The sequence below is a fragment of the Hippocampus comes genome, unplaced genomic scaffold, assembly GCF_001891065.2.
Source record: "Hippocampus comes isolate QL1 unplaced genomic scaffold, H_comes_QL1_v1.1 scaffold45, whole genome shotgun sequence".
Classification (NCBI taxonomy): Eukaryota; Metazoa; Chordata; class Actinopteri; order Syngnathiformes; family Syngnathidae; genus Hippocampus; species Hippocampus comes.
Genome location: NW_017805783.1, coordinates 3,041,116 through 3,055,360, shown reverse-complemented (window position 1 = coordinate 3,055,360; position 14,245 = coordinate 3,041,116). Strand labels below are relative to the sequence as shown.

Genomic DNA, 14,245 nt, shown 5'->3' with positions numbered 1-14,245 from the left:
CTGTGTGTGTGTTTGCTTAGGTATGAGTGTGTGTGTGTGTGTGTGTGTGTGTGCGTGTGTGTGCGCGTGTTAGGCATACTGTTCAGACAGCATCTTGTTGTTTAACCGGCCATGCATGTTTTTGGAATATGGAAAGAACGCCTACACAGGCTGTCTTTTGATATTACTATTTATTTAAAGCAAGTTGCAAATTTATATTACGTGAAAAATCGTAAAGTCAAAAAGGTTGTCTTAATTGTATTTTTAAGAAAAACAAACACCCTTCTTAACTGTTAATGTTAAAAATGCAAATAAGTAACTAAGTTGTTTTTTAAGAGCATGTAGATTAACTAAGTCACTTTGTCAAGGTAACTGTAATAACACTGCCAATGAAAGTGTATCATCAGGAGGACGAAACAAGTGGTGGTTCTTTGATTGATAACATTGTTACATCCTTGGCGAATTGCGAGTCACATACGTTCACTTAGAGCGGGGGTCGGCAACACGTGGCTCCAGAGCCGCATGCGGCTCTTTAGCGACATCTAGTGGCTCCCTGGAGCTTTATAAAAAATGTTTGAAAATGGAAAAAGATTTTGATAGTAGGCTAATATGGCTCATATAGATGTAGATACATGTTACAGCTCCGAAAAAGGAGAGCTGTGGTGTTGGTTTTTTAAAACATACACTTTATTTATGCTTTTAACACTCTCGACAAACACAGACACGTCTGCGTCCGACTCCGTGCCTACTCTCTTCTCGTTTGACTCGAGAGGCGTTCAAAGACAGCCTCCGAAAAACGGAAATTAATAATCACTTCACTGACACTAAGAAAACAGCGAAAATAATGCACCAAAACAAAAAAATCAAGTGAGGAAATCACAAAATAAATTCATTGGGGGCGTTTGTGAACACAAAACAAAGGAATGGATAACATAAACAATTCTGAGACAGTCCAGTCTCCTACATACATACAGCATGTGTTTCCTTCATTGTAAGTTTTATAGAAGGCTTTTATTTTTTTGCGGCTCCAGACATATTTGTTTTTTGTGTTTTTTTTTGTCCTATATGGCTCTTTCAACATTTTGGGTTGCCGACCCCTGACTTAGAGAGTCGGTAATGCCCGAACGAGAACGAGAATGTCAGTAGCTTCACTAACTTGTTCATGAGTTGTATGGGAGTACGTTCACTGAAGTACCTCCCCCGCCTCCGCTGGCTTCTGATGGGTCTTTGGAAGATTCACGCGTGAGTGACAGACTCTGCATCTCAGCTCTGAGCTGGACTGAAATGAACTGAGATAAGAATGAATCGCTTCAGGAAGTGATCCGTTCAGTCATGTTCACTCAAAAGATTTGTTCTTTTGAACGAGAGTTTCGCAACCAACACAACACTTTTGTGACGGTTCAAACCAAATAATTGGTTACCCGACTCAGAGAAAAAAATTGCTCAGAAAAAAAACGTTTTTTTTTTTTTTTTAAATCGAGGTACCCGAAAGATTCGAGGACCCATTTCAACTCTATGCACATGTCATGATATTAACAGCTTTGAGTCTTCAAATATAAATAAAATATTGGTAGTTTTATGTACTAAAAATGTTTACCTGCTTTGTCATGCACCAGAGGCTTGGCGGTAACCAGACCAATGTTGGTGTATATTAAGTGTCTCTTGTTATGGGTCCAGTTTAATTGATATCCGGCCAATGAATTTCTTCACAACATCTCTCTGACAGTTATCCGTCCGATAGTTATTGTGCATCCCTCCGTTAAACTGCTCGGTAGTCAATCACAGTGGAAATTATGACATTAATAAAAAATTATGACAAAAAAATTAAACCTGACTATTTCTTTGTGATGTAATGAACAACTTGTAGCGCAACGAATTTAGTGATGCTCGGGTGATATGGTTGCTTAATGTTCCCGGAAAGAGAAAAGCGGAACTTGGAAATGTAGTTCCCGCGGTACAGTCAATGTGGCTCTGCAGTGTGAATAAGGAATACATCTTAATTGTCATAAAATACCATCTGCAATGACCTTTTTTTTTTTTTTTTGCGTCATTCAAAATACAGTGCATATGGACGTGTTCTCTCCAACATGCACAACAAACAGTCAAGCTACCAAGTGTCTGAGTGAAGAGCTCCAGGATATTAGATTTTTTTTTTTTTTTGTCATTCACACTGAAAATGAGAGCAACTGTAATAAATAATGATTTGCAATGCGTTAATAAAGGTGCATGTTATTACAAAAAAAAAAGTACATAACTATTTATGGTAAGCACTGCAACAACATAACAGGCTAACTTTGTCATCTCAGGTGTCTAATTTCTCATTTACAGTACATTAACCCGGTCCAGTAAAAACGGATATGATTAGTATGAGGAATGGGTCCTTACTCTCTTTCCATTTCATTTTTTTTCCTTTTCTAAAATTAAAGATAACGCACATTGCACATAATGCCTCGGTCGATATGACTTTGACAACTGCTTGTCCCGTCTCCCCGACGGACCTGCACCGATGGACTGAATCTTGACGGAAGCACGCAACACTTGTGCAGGATTTGGTTGGTGATGGGCATGTTGTGTGATGTTTTACCCCGGTCCAAGACACAGAATGATATTTATCTGGTAATCCAACGGCGCGACCATCATGAACAACAAAGTCATGTAGCTTGAGAAGACTATCAAACAAACCCTAAGCGTGCTCCGTCTTTGTGTTTGATTCTAATTCATACACCTCTTCCTTTTTGTTTTAATAATTCTCAACTGAAGTATTAGTGGTTATTTTTAAGAGCCCTCTGAATCATAATGGAATTGTAGCTTCAGTACTGAGAGGTTCTGACCTCTACACATAAAGTATTTTGTGCTCGGCCCGACTGGATTTTATACCACAACTTGGTATAATGCCTGGAAATGTTCAGAAAACCTCTTCCAAATAGCCACTTGCCGGTGTCAGAGAACTATTGTTGTATGTCACCTCATTCATGGTGGAATCGAAGTTGCTTACTGGATATTGTGATAGATGGGTCGACAAAAGACAAGTGACAGTGGGTCCTTGTGTATACAGGCCATCAGCAGACAAATGATGGATGGAGGGATGAAGAGGATGGCTGGATGCATGGATGGATGGATGGTTAGAAAGATAGAGGGGATAACACAAAGGGATGTGGAGTGGAATTGTGATGCATGAGAAAGGAGAATGTTGTGGTTAGGTGCATCTGCAGCTAAATAGTGATGCATTGTGCCTACACAAAATCTAACAGACAGTAAAGTCTCCTGGTTTATCTTTAATCAGCTATCTGAGCAAGCAGCCTTGTGTTCCGCACCTCACTTTATAATTTTTTTTTTTCTGGTTCTGTCCCCTTATTGTTGGCATTCTTTCCCTTTTCTCTTCCTTTTTTTAAATTGTATTTATTTATTTATTTATTTATTTATTTATTTTACAAGGACTTTGGCCTCTCTCTCCCCTTTCTCCGCCTCACATTGTCTTTTGTGTTAACAGCCTTCCATTTCCATGCAGTCGCTGAGCCACCGGCCTGCATCTACAATCTTGCCTTTCATTTCATGCTTCTGGAAATGGATGTTTTACTGCCTTCATTAAAGCGTGCAGAAGTCAGCGCCGTGTTTTCCCTCTGAAGTTTAGCTCCATGAACCTCGCCATTAGAGGACATTATGGCCCCAGATTTCAGGACACAGAGGAACACTGTATAATTTGATTAGTGTTATTAATCAAATGGAATTCCGCTTAGCATCTCCCTGCCGTCTCGGGTCCTCACCCCCTCCTTTCATTTTCCAATTGCTCCTTTCCCTTCCCTCTTTCTCCTGCATGCAAGCACCTCTCTGTCATTCATGATACAAACCACACAGATTGAAAGTGATGAATACGTTGGCCCGTCCCTTTTAAAAACAATGATTTACCACTCGTTTTTGCCTTCCTCTTTTCGAGCCCCACATGTCTCGAAGCCATGCACCTCCCTCTACTAGCTGGGGACATAAATCAATTGAGATGAAAGTTCCATAATTGTGCTTGCTGGGAGGGATTTGAGCACAATTGCGCTATGAATTTTTTAAAGAGTTTTTTTTTTTACTAGCTTCCCAATGGGACTTGGGCGGCGAAGGAAGGTGAGGCCACAAGGATTTATGGGCCAAGATTCTTCATTACTGAAGTAATTTTCCTGCAAATGATTGTGTGTGGGACCGATGCTCCATTTGAGCCCATCTAATCCTTAGCTCTGTCTGTGATTCCTAGTAATTGATTGTTCACATTATATTCAAGGGTCAGTACACACTTCGATTTCATTACAATGGCTAGTTTTATTGGGGCTGTTTTGACAGTACACCATTTTTGGTGAAGAATGTAATGTACGTTTCACCAGCAAATATTTGTTTCTATTGTTTAATTCGAAACTATTTTACCTTCAATTCTTAGGCTAGAATTTGGAACCAAATGACCATGGGAGTTTTCATTTAAGAATGGATCTAATATGAAACCACAATTCTATTGACTTTTCTTGTTGTACTCGGTGCTGTATGTGCACAACTGCACATGTGCTAATTTAGATGGGCTTGGTCAAGCTGTCGTTTTCTTTTATCAGCAAAGATTTCCATTTGTATTTTCCATTTCTTTTGATAATAATAATAATAATAATACATTTTATTTGGAAGCGCCTTTCACAGCACTCAAGGACGCTTTACAACCAAGAGCAAACAATAAAACCACCGATAAAATTATAAATAAAAGAAGAGATAGATTTAAGTTGAATACGCAAGTAATTTCTTCAACGCTGGCATTCCCATCGTCCTCATATTTACCTTTCGTTCAACCCAAAATGGCTGATATTTTGTTTCCATCTCTTTAGGTGACGCCAGCAGCAGTGACCCTCCTCAAGGTTAGTGCGTCCACAGTGCCAAGTTTCATTTTGAATCTTGCCTTGCCTCCACTCAATTTTACAGCTCAGTAGTTTGAGAAGCAGCGTGGGTAAATCTGCTGCAAGAAGGAGAAAGATAGTGAGCCAGGAGGTGAGTGGGAGAAGAAAAAAAAAATCTGTGGGCCCTTTCACCAGTTAAAGTGGGTCTCATTCCTGGCATACAAACAACTCAGGACAATTAGTCACTTTGCACCATCTCAAACTTGGGACTCACTTAAAGGCAAGGAAAATATAGTGGACCCACAGGCTTTGCTAAGTGCTGCAGTTATAGGACATTAGGGGGTGGAGAATGATGCTCAGCTCAAATGGAATATTTCCATGATGACTTTGGAGGAAGTCAGCGACACAAAGAGAATATTTTGAAGAAAAACTACATCGAGAGCGGGGAGGAAATTTCATATGGGGGAAATAGTGAACATTGTTGGCCAAAATTTAGCAAGCATCACGTACCGCGTCGTGTACATGAAATGTTGAATTCGATCCCAATTCTTCTCATTCACGTCCTCTTCCAACTGTCATTGTTTTGTTCTATTTCAGCCCAATATGGGTTCAAACTCATGGCACGGTATGCGACGGCCTTTGAGTTCTTGAAAATCAACTGCACAAGGAACGGAGATAATACTAATAATTTATCTTTGTTCCTTGTATTACTGTTTAACTTTGTTCCTTGATGCCTTGTGGTATTTATAGCAAATAACTTTGCTTCACACTTTGTATTTTGGAATATTAATGTATTGTTTATACTTCATTCATTGTAAAATGTTATTCCTTTATTTTTACGCCATTCTCTCTGGCCCATTTGTCAAATTTTATACATAGAAAAATTATTGTTCAATTGAATTTTTTTTTTTTTTTGAGGGTGGGATTAACATTTATCACCACAAAAAAACAAAAAAGCAAAAAAGAATTGGTACTGTTGAGTGTTGAGAGAATCGAAACAGAATTGGTACGAGTGTGAATGCCACCCATCCTTAACCATAATGAAAAATCCTAACTATTCTAACCGAGTATGGAGGCACCTATCCATAATGCTGAAACGTGGTCCCAACAATATCAGGCGAATGAGAAACTCCATCAGTGACCCCGAGAAACCTTTATTAATAATAATGTTGGACCCGTACCAGTAATATCTCAATAACTTCATTTGTACAATACATTTCAAGAAAGAAATGAACATGTTTGATGGAGGACTTCTATCCCGCTTTATCATTTTGATGTTTCAATGCAAGATCCTTCATGTCATCCTGCATGTATTGCTCAAATACAGCTGAACATCCAGATGTGGGTTCTCAGTGCCCCCCACCCCCAAACAGAATATTTGTTGCTGTCAAATTCCCTACAGCAAACTGTAATTTGAGTCCTGAAGCATTGCAAGTTTGCTACCCACGGCTCTTCAGGAATGTGTTTGATGTATAGAACAAATTTATCTGTAGATTATACGTAGAAATTGAAGTACCTTCCTCTCCATCCAAAAGGTGGTTGATGGGGTCGAGGTCAGGGCATGCAAGTAAGTTTTTTTCTCAACCAACTTTCACCAAAATGTTCCCATAAAGTTGGAAGCTTTTGATTTTTTTACAGTGTTTTCCAAAGATGAAAATTTATTAATTAACTAAGAACGTTTTCCAAGAAATGAATCCGTCTATTGCTGCCAAACCCACTGAAGAGCAAATGTTTCATCTCCAAAACAAAACATTTCCAGTTTTCTTCCCTGTAAAATTGTGTTATATATTAATCCATTTAGAACAGTTTGCTGCCAAAAGTCTATGGCAAAATTTTCAAGCACCACATGCTCGAGAACTAAAATTAAGCATGACTAAGGTGGGTGGTGCGTAGAAGATCAGGAGGTAGAATGAGAGAAAAGTTTGTCCCGGGCCCTCTAAAGAGACTCAGTGTGACCAATCGAGGTGAAGTGGATGAATGAGGCCATTCACCGGGCATAATGAAAGAGCGCCTGCTGGGCTTTAAATGAGGGTGGACCCATCTGCACCACATAGGCGTGCACAAACCAGTGACCTTGAAAATTACCCAGGAAGCACTTCGGGATAGTCACCCCAGCAACAGGCTCGGGTTTGCATGGTAACCAGGGTCTTCAATCAGCGCCTGGCACTTTCTTTAACAGGGTACAGCTTTTAGTGCATTGAAAGAATTCAATGTGAATTCCAGCTCGAAAGACACCCCATGTTGTTTTTTTCATGTTGGGTGGGGGGGGGGAGGTAGGGGTGACCAGTTATCCCATGCAAATGTTTTTTTTTTCCTCGTGAGTTTTCTGAAGGCATGGCTGAGTAAGCTGTGTGAAGATTTGTTCACAGAGATGACTCAGGTCGCTGTTTTAATAAAGTATGACATCCATCCATCCATCCATCCATCCATCCATTTTCCGATTCGCTTTACCCTCACAAGGGTCGCGGGGGGTGCTGGAGCGTATCCCAGCCGTCTTCAGGCAGTAGGCGGGGGACACCCTGAACCGGTTGCCAGCCAATCAGAGGGCACACAGAGAAGAACAACCATCCACGCTCACACTCACACCTAGGGACAATTTAGAGTGTTCAATCAGCCTGCCATGTATGTTTTTGGAATATGAGAGGAAACCGGAGTGCCCGGAGAAAAGCCACACAGGCATGGGGAGAACATGCAAACTCAACACAGGAAGGCCGGAGCTGGAATCGAACCCTGCACTGTGAGGTCGGCGCGCTAACCACTGGACCACTGGGCCGCCCACTTGTGATTTAACAAAAACTAAAACATTTGAGAGTTGACTTTGACCTTGGGAGTTAAAGACTGGAGGTTTGACTTGAGACATGAGGAATTGTAGACTTGATTGTCGTTGATTTTATGTTTAGGTCCAAGGTAATATATCAGATCTGCTTTGTCGTGTCGGCCTGAGCAAGAGGATTGCAAACTTTTTGGGGGAGAAAAACCACGAGTAAAACGGACAGCCATATGACAACATGGAACTTTTTGTGACATTTATGACTCTTTATGCCAGGTAAATTCCTTTGGCTGTTCTTTAACTCAGTCAGAAGTTTACTAAAGTTAGATTCATATGATCCAAAGTTTGTCATTGGCTGCCGCCCATGTACTCTGCCTCTTGCCCAAAAATCAGCTTGGATAAGTTACAACACACTCACGACCCCATTCGGGATAGGTGTAGGAAATGGATGGATGGATGAATGATCCAAAATTTGCTAATCGAAATACATTAAGCTTGAAATGGTAAGTTAACAAGTGAGTGGACGAACTGGTAATGCTTTTAAAACGGCATATATTTTCAGTTAAAAAGGCAAGTTTATTTGTAGAGCACAATGCAATACAGCTACCTAAAAATTACAAGAAGGCAAATAAAAGAAAAATTCCGAAATAATGATTAAGTGATCTAATTCAAAGCAAAGAGGGCAGATAAACTAGTATGTTATCAGATGTATAGAATGATTTTTCAGCCTGAATTTGAACAATCTCCGAGTTCGGGTCCATCTCACATCATATGGAAGAATGTTCCAGATTTTTGTGATATAAAAGTGCTTCACCATGTTTGGCCCTGACTCTGGGCACCAGCAGGAGGCCACTGTCCGAGGTTCTCAGAACCCCAGGAGGTTCATATGGCTCGAGGATGTCAGAGATGTACTTTGGGATGAGAAGCTTGTTCACAAGCCGACCTGTTTTGAAGTGTATGCTTGATGTACTGCAGCTTCCTTGTAGCTCTTTTAAAAAGCCCAGCGAGCAGGCTGATAAGAGTGGTCTAACATGCTGGATTAGTCTTGTTAATTCAGGTTTCGACACTATTCCTTTGATCGGGATTGTATTTTTAGATGGTAAAAATCTGCTGATGTTATTGATGTTATGTGGCTGTTAAAATTCAGGTTTGTGTCCAATATTACCCATATGTTTTGAACTGTATTAAAAAGTTTTGTGCTTAGACACATCACGGAATTTTAGCTGACCGAACTGAAGCATGTAGAGATTAAACACAAGGGGTCCCAAGTTTCATCCTTGGACAACCCCACATCATAACCATTTTTTCTGAGAAAGTGACCGATTTCCACAAAGTACTTCCTGTCCTCAAGATGAGGCTTGAACCAGTTTAGATTAGTACCAAAAATTTCCACCCAGTGTTCAAAAGCCTTTATAATGAGATCACATGATCGACTGTGCCAAAGGCAGCACTCAGGTCAGAAGTAAGACTGTGGCTTTGCCTTTATCTGTGTTTAGATGGATATCATTTGTCACGTGGATCAGAACTGTTTCAGTGCTGTGGCGAAACCCAAAGCCTGATTAGACCGGAGAAAGTCAGGAAGATGTTGCTGAACAACTTTTCTTGGACCTTGCGTAAGAATGGCACGCTTGATGTGGGCCGGTAGTTGTTCAGTACTGTGGCTTCTGCTTTCAAAGATGGTCATTGAGAGCAACTTTTAAGACCTTTGGAAATGTTTCAGACATATTGATTAGATTGGTCATTTGTGGTAGTAAACTGGTCAGCATGGACTGTAGAAACTTAGTGGGTAACTCATCAAGGCAGCAGATTGATGGACTCAGACTGCAGATGATCAATTTTTATTTATTTATTTGTTTGTTTATTTATTGCCAGTGACAGGTGTGAAATGTGGCAGCTCAATAAGTCTCGCTGGCTACAGAGTAGTTTTTTTTGTCTTACAGAAATTATTGCATTTCGATTGCCTGACACTTTGTCTTTAAAAAAATATTGCAAACTCATTGCACATAGATGTCAAATTTAGTTCTAAGGACAGTAAAAATGGAGGTCTTATTCTTTTTACTGTGGCAAACAAGACACGAGAGTTGTTACTGCAGTTTGTGATGACTTCAGATAAATAATTGTTGGCAGAGTCTACTTTTGCACAGCGTTTAACATGACAACACACGTCTCTGCTCTTTGTGAGAACACCCGCGTCAACGGGTACAGCATATTTATTTTTGCACGTATGAGTCATTCATTCATTAGGTTACGTGACAGTGGAGGCCACGTCACAGAGGCTACCAGGTTGCCATGACAACAAACAATCAACAGGGGGACAAACAAATATAAACAAATATCAAAATGAGATCACAGCAATAAACACCCCCGTTTGCTCGCATTTTAAAAAAAGTTCATATTGTGTAAACAAAGATAAGGTCATAGAGTCTTTGATTTCATTTTGGCTGCAGGCTTTATTAAAGCATCTGCAACCATTTCATTGGTTGGACAGGACACCATGTGGATCCGGTTACCGCTCGACAAAGACCTCATAAAAATAGCAATTAATGTACACATGTTTGAAGCGCTGTTAGCCATGGCGATAGTGCCCCGGTTGTCCTCATAGACGACACATTAGATCTGTTCATAATGAAACAATAGAGTAGCTATTTGAAGTACATGCTCTCTTGCATGGTCACAGCCAAAGCCATTTACTAAGCTTTACAGGTTGATAGTAATTTATAGGTTTTCTTTTGGTTTTCCATGAGACGAATGACCCTTGCTTGTTTAAACTGATACAATAACCTGTTGTGCTTTTACGGTCACCAATATGAGCAGCCCAATTTGCGTCACTCTTCAGCATGGATTAGGTTCTCGTCTTTGTATCTTCTGAAGTAATAAAGTTATTTGCTTTGCGTACCTTTCAAATTCCCAAGCACTGATTTTATGATTGTTCAATTGTTAAGTTTGGTAAAATACTGAAACATTTTGCTCACAACAAAGCTCAGATCTGGCCTTGTACATGTTGCCGGATACTGTAAACAAAGCTACCAACACACTCCTTACATCATTAATTTCTTGACCATCAATGCTGTATTCGAGTTTTTGTTCACAATGGGTAACTCTTGTCTTGCAGTACACCGCATCAAAATTGTATTTTACACACATATTTGTGATGCAATACTTGCATAAAATCACCGGTTAGATCAAAGTCGGTAACTAGAAACTGTTTCCAATGTTGGCCCAGGTCTTTCTTTCATCAAAAACTTGGAATTAAGCATTTATTTAACGGGTCAATACAACATCATCACTGTCAGCAATAATCAGTTAATCTACCCATATGAATATGTGTTCTTGTTCTTTGTAGGTAACTTTATTTATCAACACAATGATCAGCTGAGTTTTGTACAAACTGTATTTAATACAATTCATTGGTTTCAGTTGTGTCGTGACTTTTGTTGACGATACATGGATTTCCCCAGTTAACACCCTAGTTTGTCACCTTTACATTGAACTTCATAACACTCAAGCTGTTCAATGAAAATCTCTCACTTGATTGGTGCATGTAAACAGGCTGGTTTACTCCGATCTGATGGGTAATCAGATATGCCATTCTGTGCCACTTTCTGTGCCAATTCCCTGATCATGGTCATGCTGGCTTGAGGAGAACATTTCTCATCATAGTTAACACCCCTCTTTTGACTGAAACCTCATGCAACACAGCATGCCGTCTGCTCCGTCACTCTTCTTTTTCATTGCATTGCATTTCATTGCATAGACTCAGGTAAAGTGGTTAAGGTCAAGTTACATTGTCTCTTCGTGACTGCATTTCTTCACGCTTAGCGTCAGCCCACTCTTTTGCATTCACAGAGGTTGCTGCTTCGACATATGTTTGAGGCATATTAGACTAAGAAGGCAACAGACAAAAAAAATTACGTATTTTGATATTCTGCTAACAGATACATCTTGTTGTTTTGCTGTCAGTTTTGGGGGAAGAAGAAAAAACGAGCTGAAGTTGTTTGGAGCATAAATCAAATTTGGATTGACACGTAGATATTAAACTTTATGATTAATGAAGTTGTGTTATGAAGTGATGTTGAGCTTGAGTACAGATTGTTGAGAGGTGTTATACATGCATACAGGTCAGATGAATTGGTCAATGATGTCCAGTGTAATTATTTGACATTTGTGGCTCATCTCCCTTTAACAAGACTGAATAATACAGGTAAGACTGTGTTAATAAGATGACATCATTTGGACCTTGACTTGACTTTCGGTATCCTGTGACATGACTTGACCAAGACAATATCACTTGGGACTTGCTTCAGACTTGAAAGTTATGACTTGAGACTACTCGTGACTTGCACATGTTTGACTTGATCCGATCTTTGTTAATTAGGCCCAGAGCCACACAGACAAGTTTAGGAGCCTGTGAAATAGATCTGCTGTCTGAGTTAGCAGATGTGAGAAAGTCCTCATTCTTGGGGGACTGAATGTTAGGCTTACAAGCATTCTCAAGCATCAGGCCCATTGCGTTGAATGTGTGTTACTTGGCTTAATATATTCAGTCTCAGTGAGCCAGAAACATACAGGTCATTGAAGTTCTATTCCCATCGCCGTTTTCCCTCACGGAACTTTTGACAGCATGAAATGACAATCCGCCCCTGCATGCATCTCCCACGTCAAAGAGTAATGAGATTGTGCTGCTGGAAATATTACTACAAAGCATCAGGCCCACACTCACTTCTGACTGCACCTTCAAACAGTGCTGCCTGCCAGCTCGCTTGCCTGCTGGAAAAGGAACGAACAAAAAAAAAAAGAAAGAAAGAAAAACTCAAAATCAGAGGCAGAGAAATGGCACGGGAAGCTCCCTGCGCTGAGACAAACGCACACAGCAAGACCTTTTATCCTGAGAGTGATTAGAAATCTGAAATTGTTTTAAAACCTTGCTTTGAGTGTGTTCCTCAAACGAAAGAGTTGCTCACAGTTTCTCGCCGCTAACTGCCAGTGATCTGTCTCTAATTGTGGTGTCGCTGACAAGTCTGGTGTGGCTGTGAGCTTTTTAAGCTGAGCCTTTTGCTAAGTTTCCTGTCAGATCCTCCACCAAAGGCACTGAGGGTTAAAAAAAAAAAAAAAAAAAACTCACTGATTCTGAATCTTGTAGCACCGACAAACTGTTTGTGCATAAATGCACACCAAATGTTTACACTAATGGGCCCTGTGCTGACCTAAAATCACCACATAACGTGCTGTAAGAAAGTGGAGAACATTAAGATAAGATAAGATAAGATAAGATAAGATATCCTTTATTTGTCCCACACTGGGACACACTGGTTTAAGTCTTTCGAAATCTGGTGCCTCTGACACGTAATTTTTATTTTTTTTTAAATTGAACTCAGCTGGAGAAAAACAACACTTTGGCAAATAGTGTTAACCTTCCTTCCGTGATGTTGTAAAAGAAAGATAGAAAGGCGGCTTGGAGAATCCGCAGTGGCTGGAAGAAGAAATGGTGAGAAGTGGAGAACACAGCAACGCAGTGAAAGCATTGCTCATAAAAAAAAATGAAAAAAAATGAAAAAAAAATCACCATTATAACAACATTAATTGATGCTGCTGAGCGCCATATGTGGCACCATATGGAAACGCTGCCCCCAAAGGCCTGCTTATAATAGACAGCCTGCAGTGGTGCACAAAACCTGGCACATTTACAAACAAGGGACGTCCCAATAATATGAGCCACACAGAGTGAGCATGAGACGGCGGCAAAAGGAGTGAGAAGATGGTGGAGTGAAGAAGGGGTGTGGAGGGGTGGGGCAGCCTCGTTACCTCGTTACACATTTTCTTTAGTCGGCAGCTCCACTTTGAACGTGACTCTGCTCTTCCCTTGTTTCTTACAAAATGATACACTTATCTGTTTCGAAATATGGAGACCTTAAAACACATCTCATTTCTAGTGCGAAAATTCGTTTTACACTGTAAATAGGCCCTCCCTTAAGAGTATTGATCAACTTTCACTCCAACCACGCTAATTTAGTGTAGTTGTCGTAGTAGTCGTCCAGTAGTACTTGCATTAGTGACACACATGTACCCCAGCAGCCCTGTTGAACCTCCTCCGTTCCGAATAGCAGGGCAACTATTACTGCCTGGCACAGGCACCACCACATGCATGACTCGTAATTTTGTAGTTTTTGTGGCCATTTTGCAGGAAATATATATATATATAATAATAATATACATTTTATTTATAAGCGCCTTTCAAGACACCCAAGGACACTTTACAACAACAAAAAACACAGAACAATGCGGGTTGAGCAGCGGCAGCCAAAACGCGCCAGTGTTCACTCAACCCGGAAGTCAGAAAGAAACCACAAGGGAGGGAGAGGGGGAGAAAAAAAACCACGCTCGAACTATGCTCATTTTGAGGATAATTTGAGTTAGGCAAAAAACTCCTGCACAAGCATATGACAGTTACAACAGGTCACAAGACATAAACAATGAAGACGGTGATACAAGGGAGTGTATGAAGGAGGGGGTGATGGTGGGGGACTAGCTTCCGTGCATACTTTCATCAGGGGAAGGTCGAGATAGCAGATGTTGCTTTTGGTAGCATGCTGCCCAACAATTTCAGACAGTCTTGAGTGTGTGGCTTTTTTTTTCTTTAATT

At 40.3% G+C, this 14,245-nt stretch overlaps 1 protein-coding gene across 12 annotated transcripts in view; it reads left to right on the top strand.

The window, feature by feature from the left end:
* fbrsl1 (fibrosin-like 1) overlaps nucleotides 1-14,245 on the top strand; it is a 302,213-nt gene that overhangs the window by 174,977 nt on the left and 112,991 nt on the right. For 11 of the 12 annotated variants that reach the window (XM_019885190.1, XM_019885189.1, XM_019885188.1 and 8 more), the window contains one exon: nucleotides 4,827-4,856. The exons of the other annotated variant lie outside the window; for it this stretch is intronic. In XM_019885190.1, the coding sequence (XP_019740749.1) occupies nucleotides 4,827-4,856 (30 nt within the window). The remainder of the gene's footprint in view (nucleotides 1-4,826; nucleotides 4,857-14,245) is intronic. 12 annotated transcript variants of the gene reach the window in all.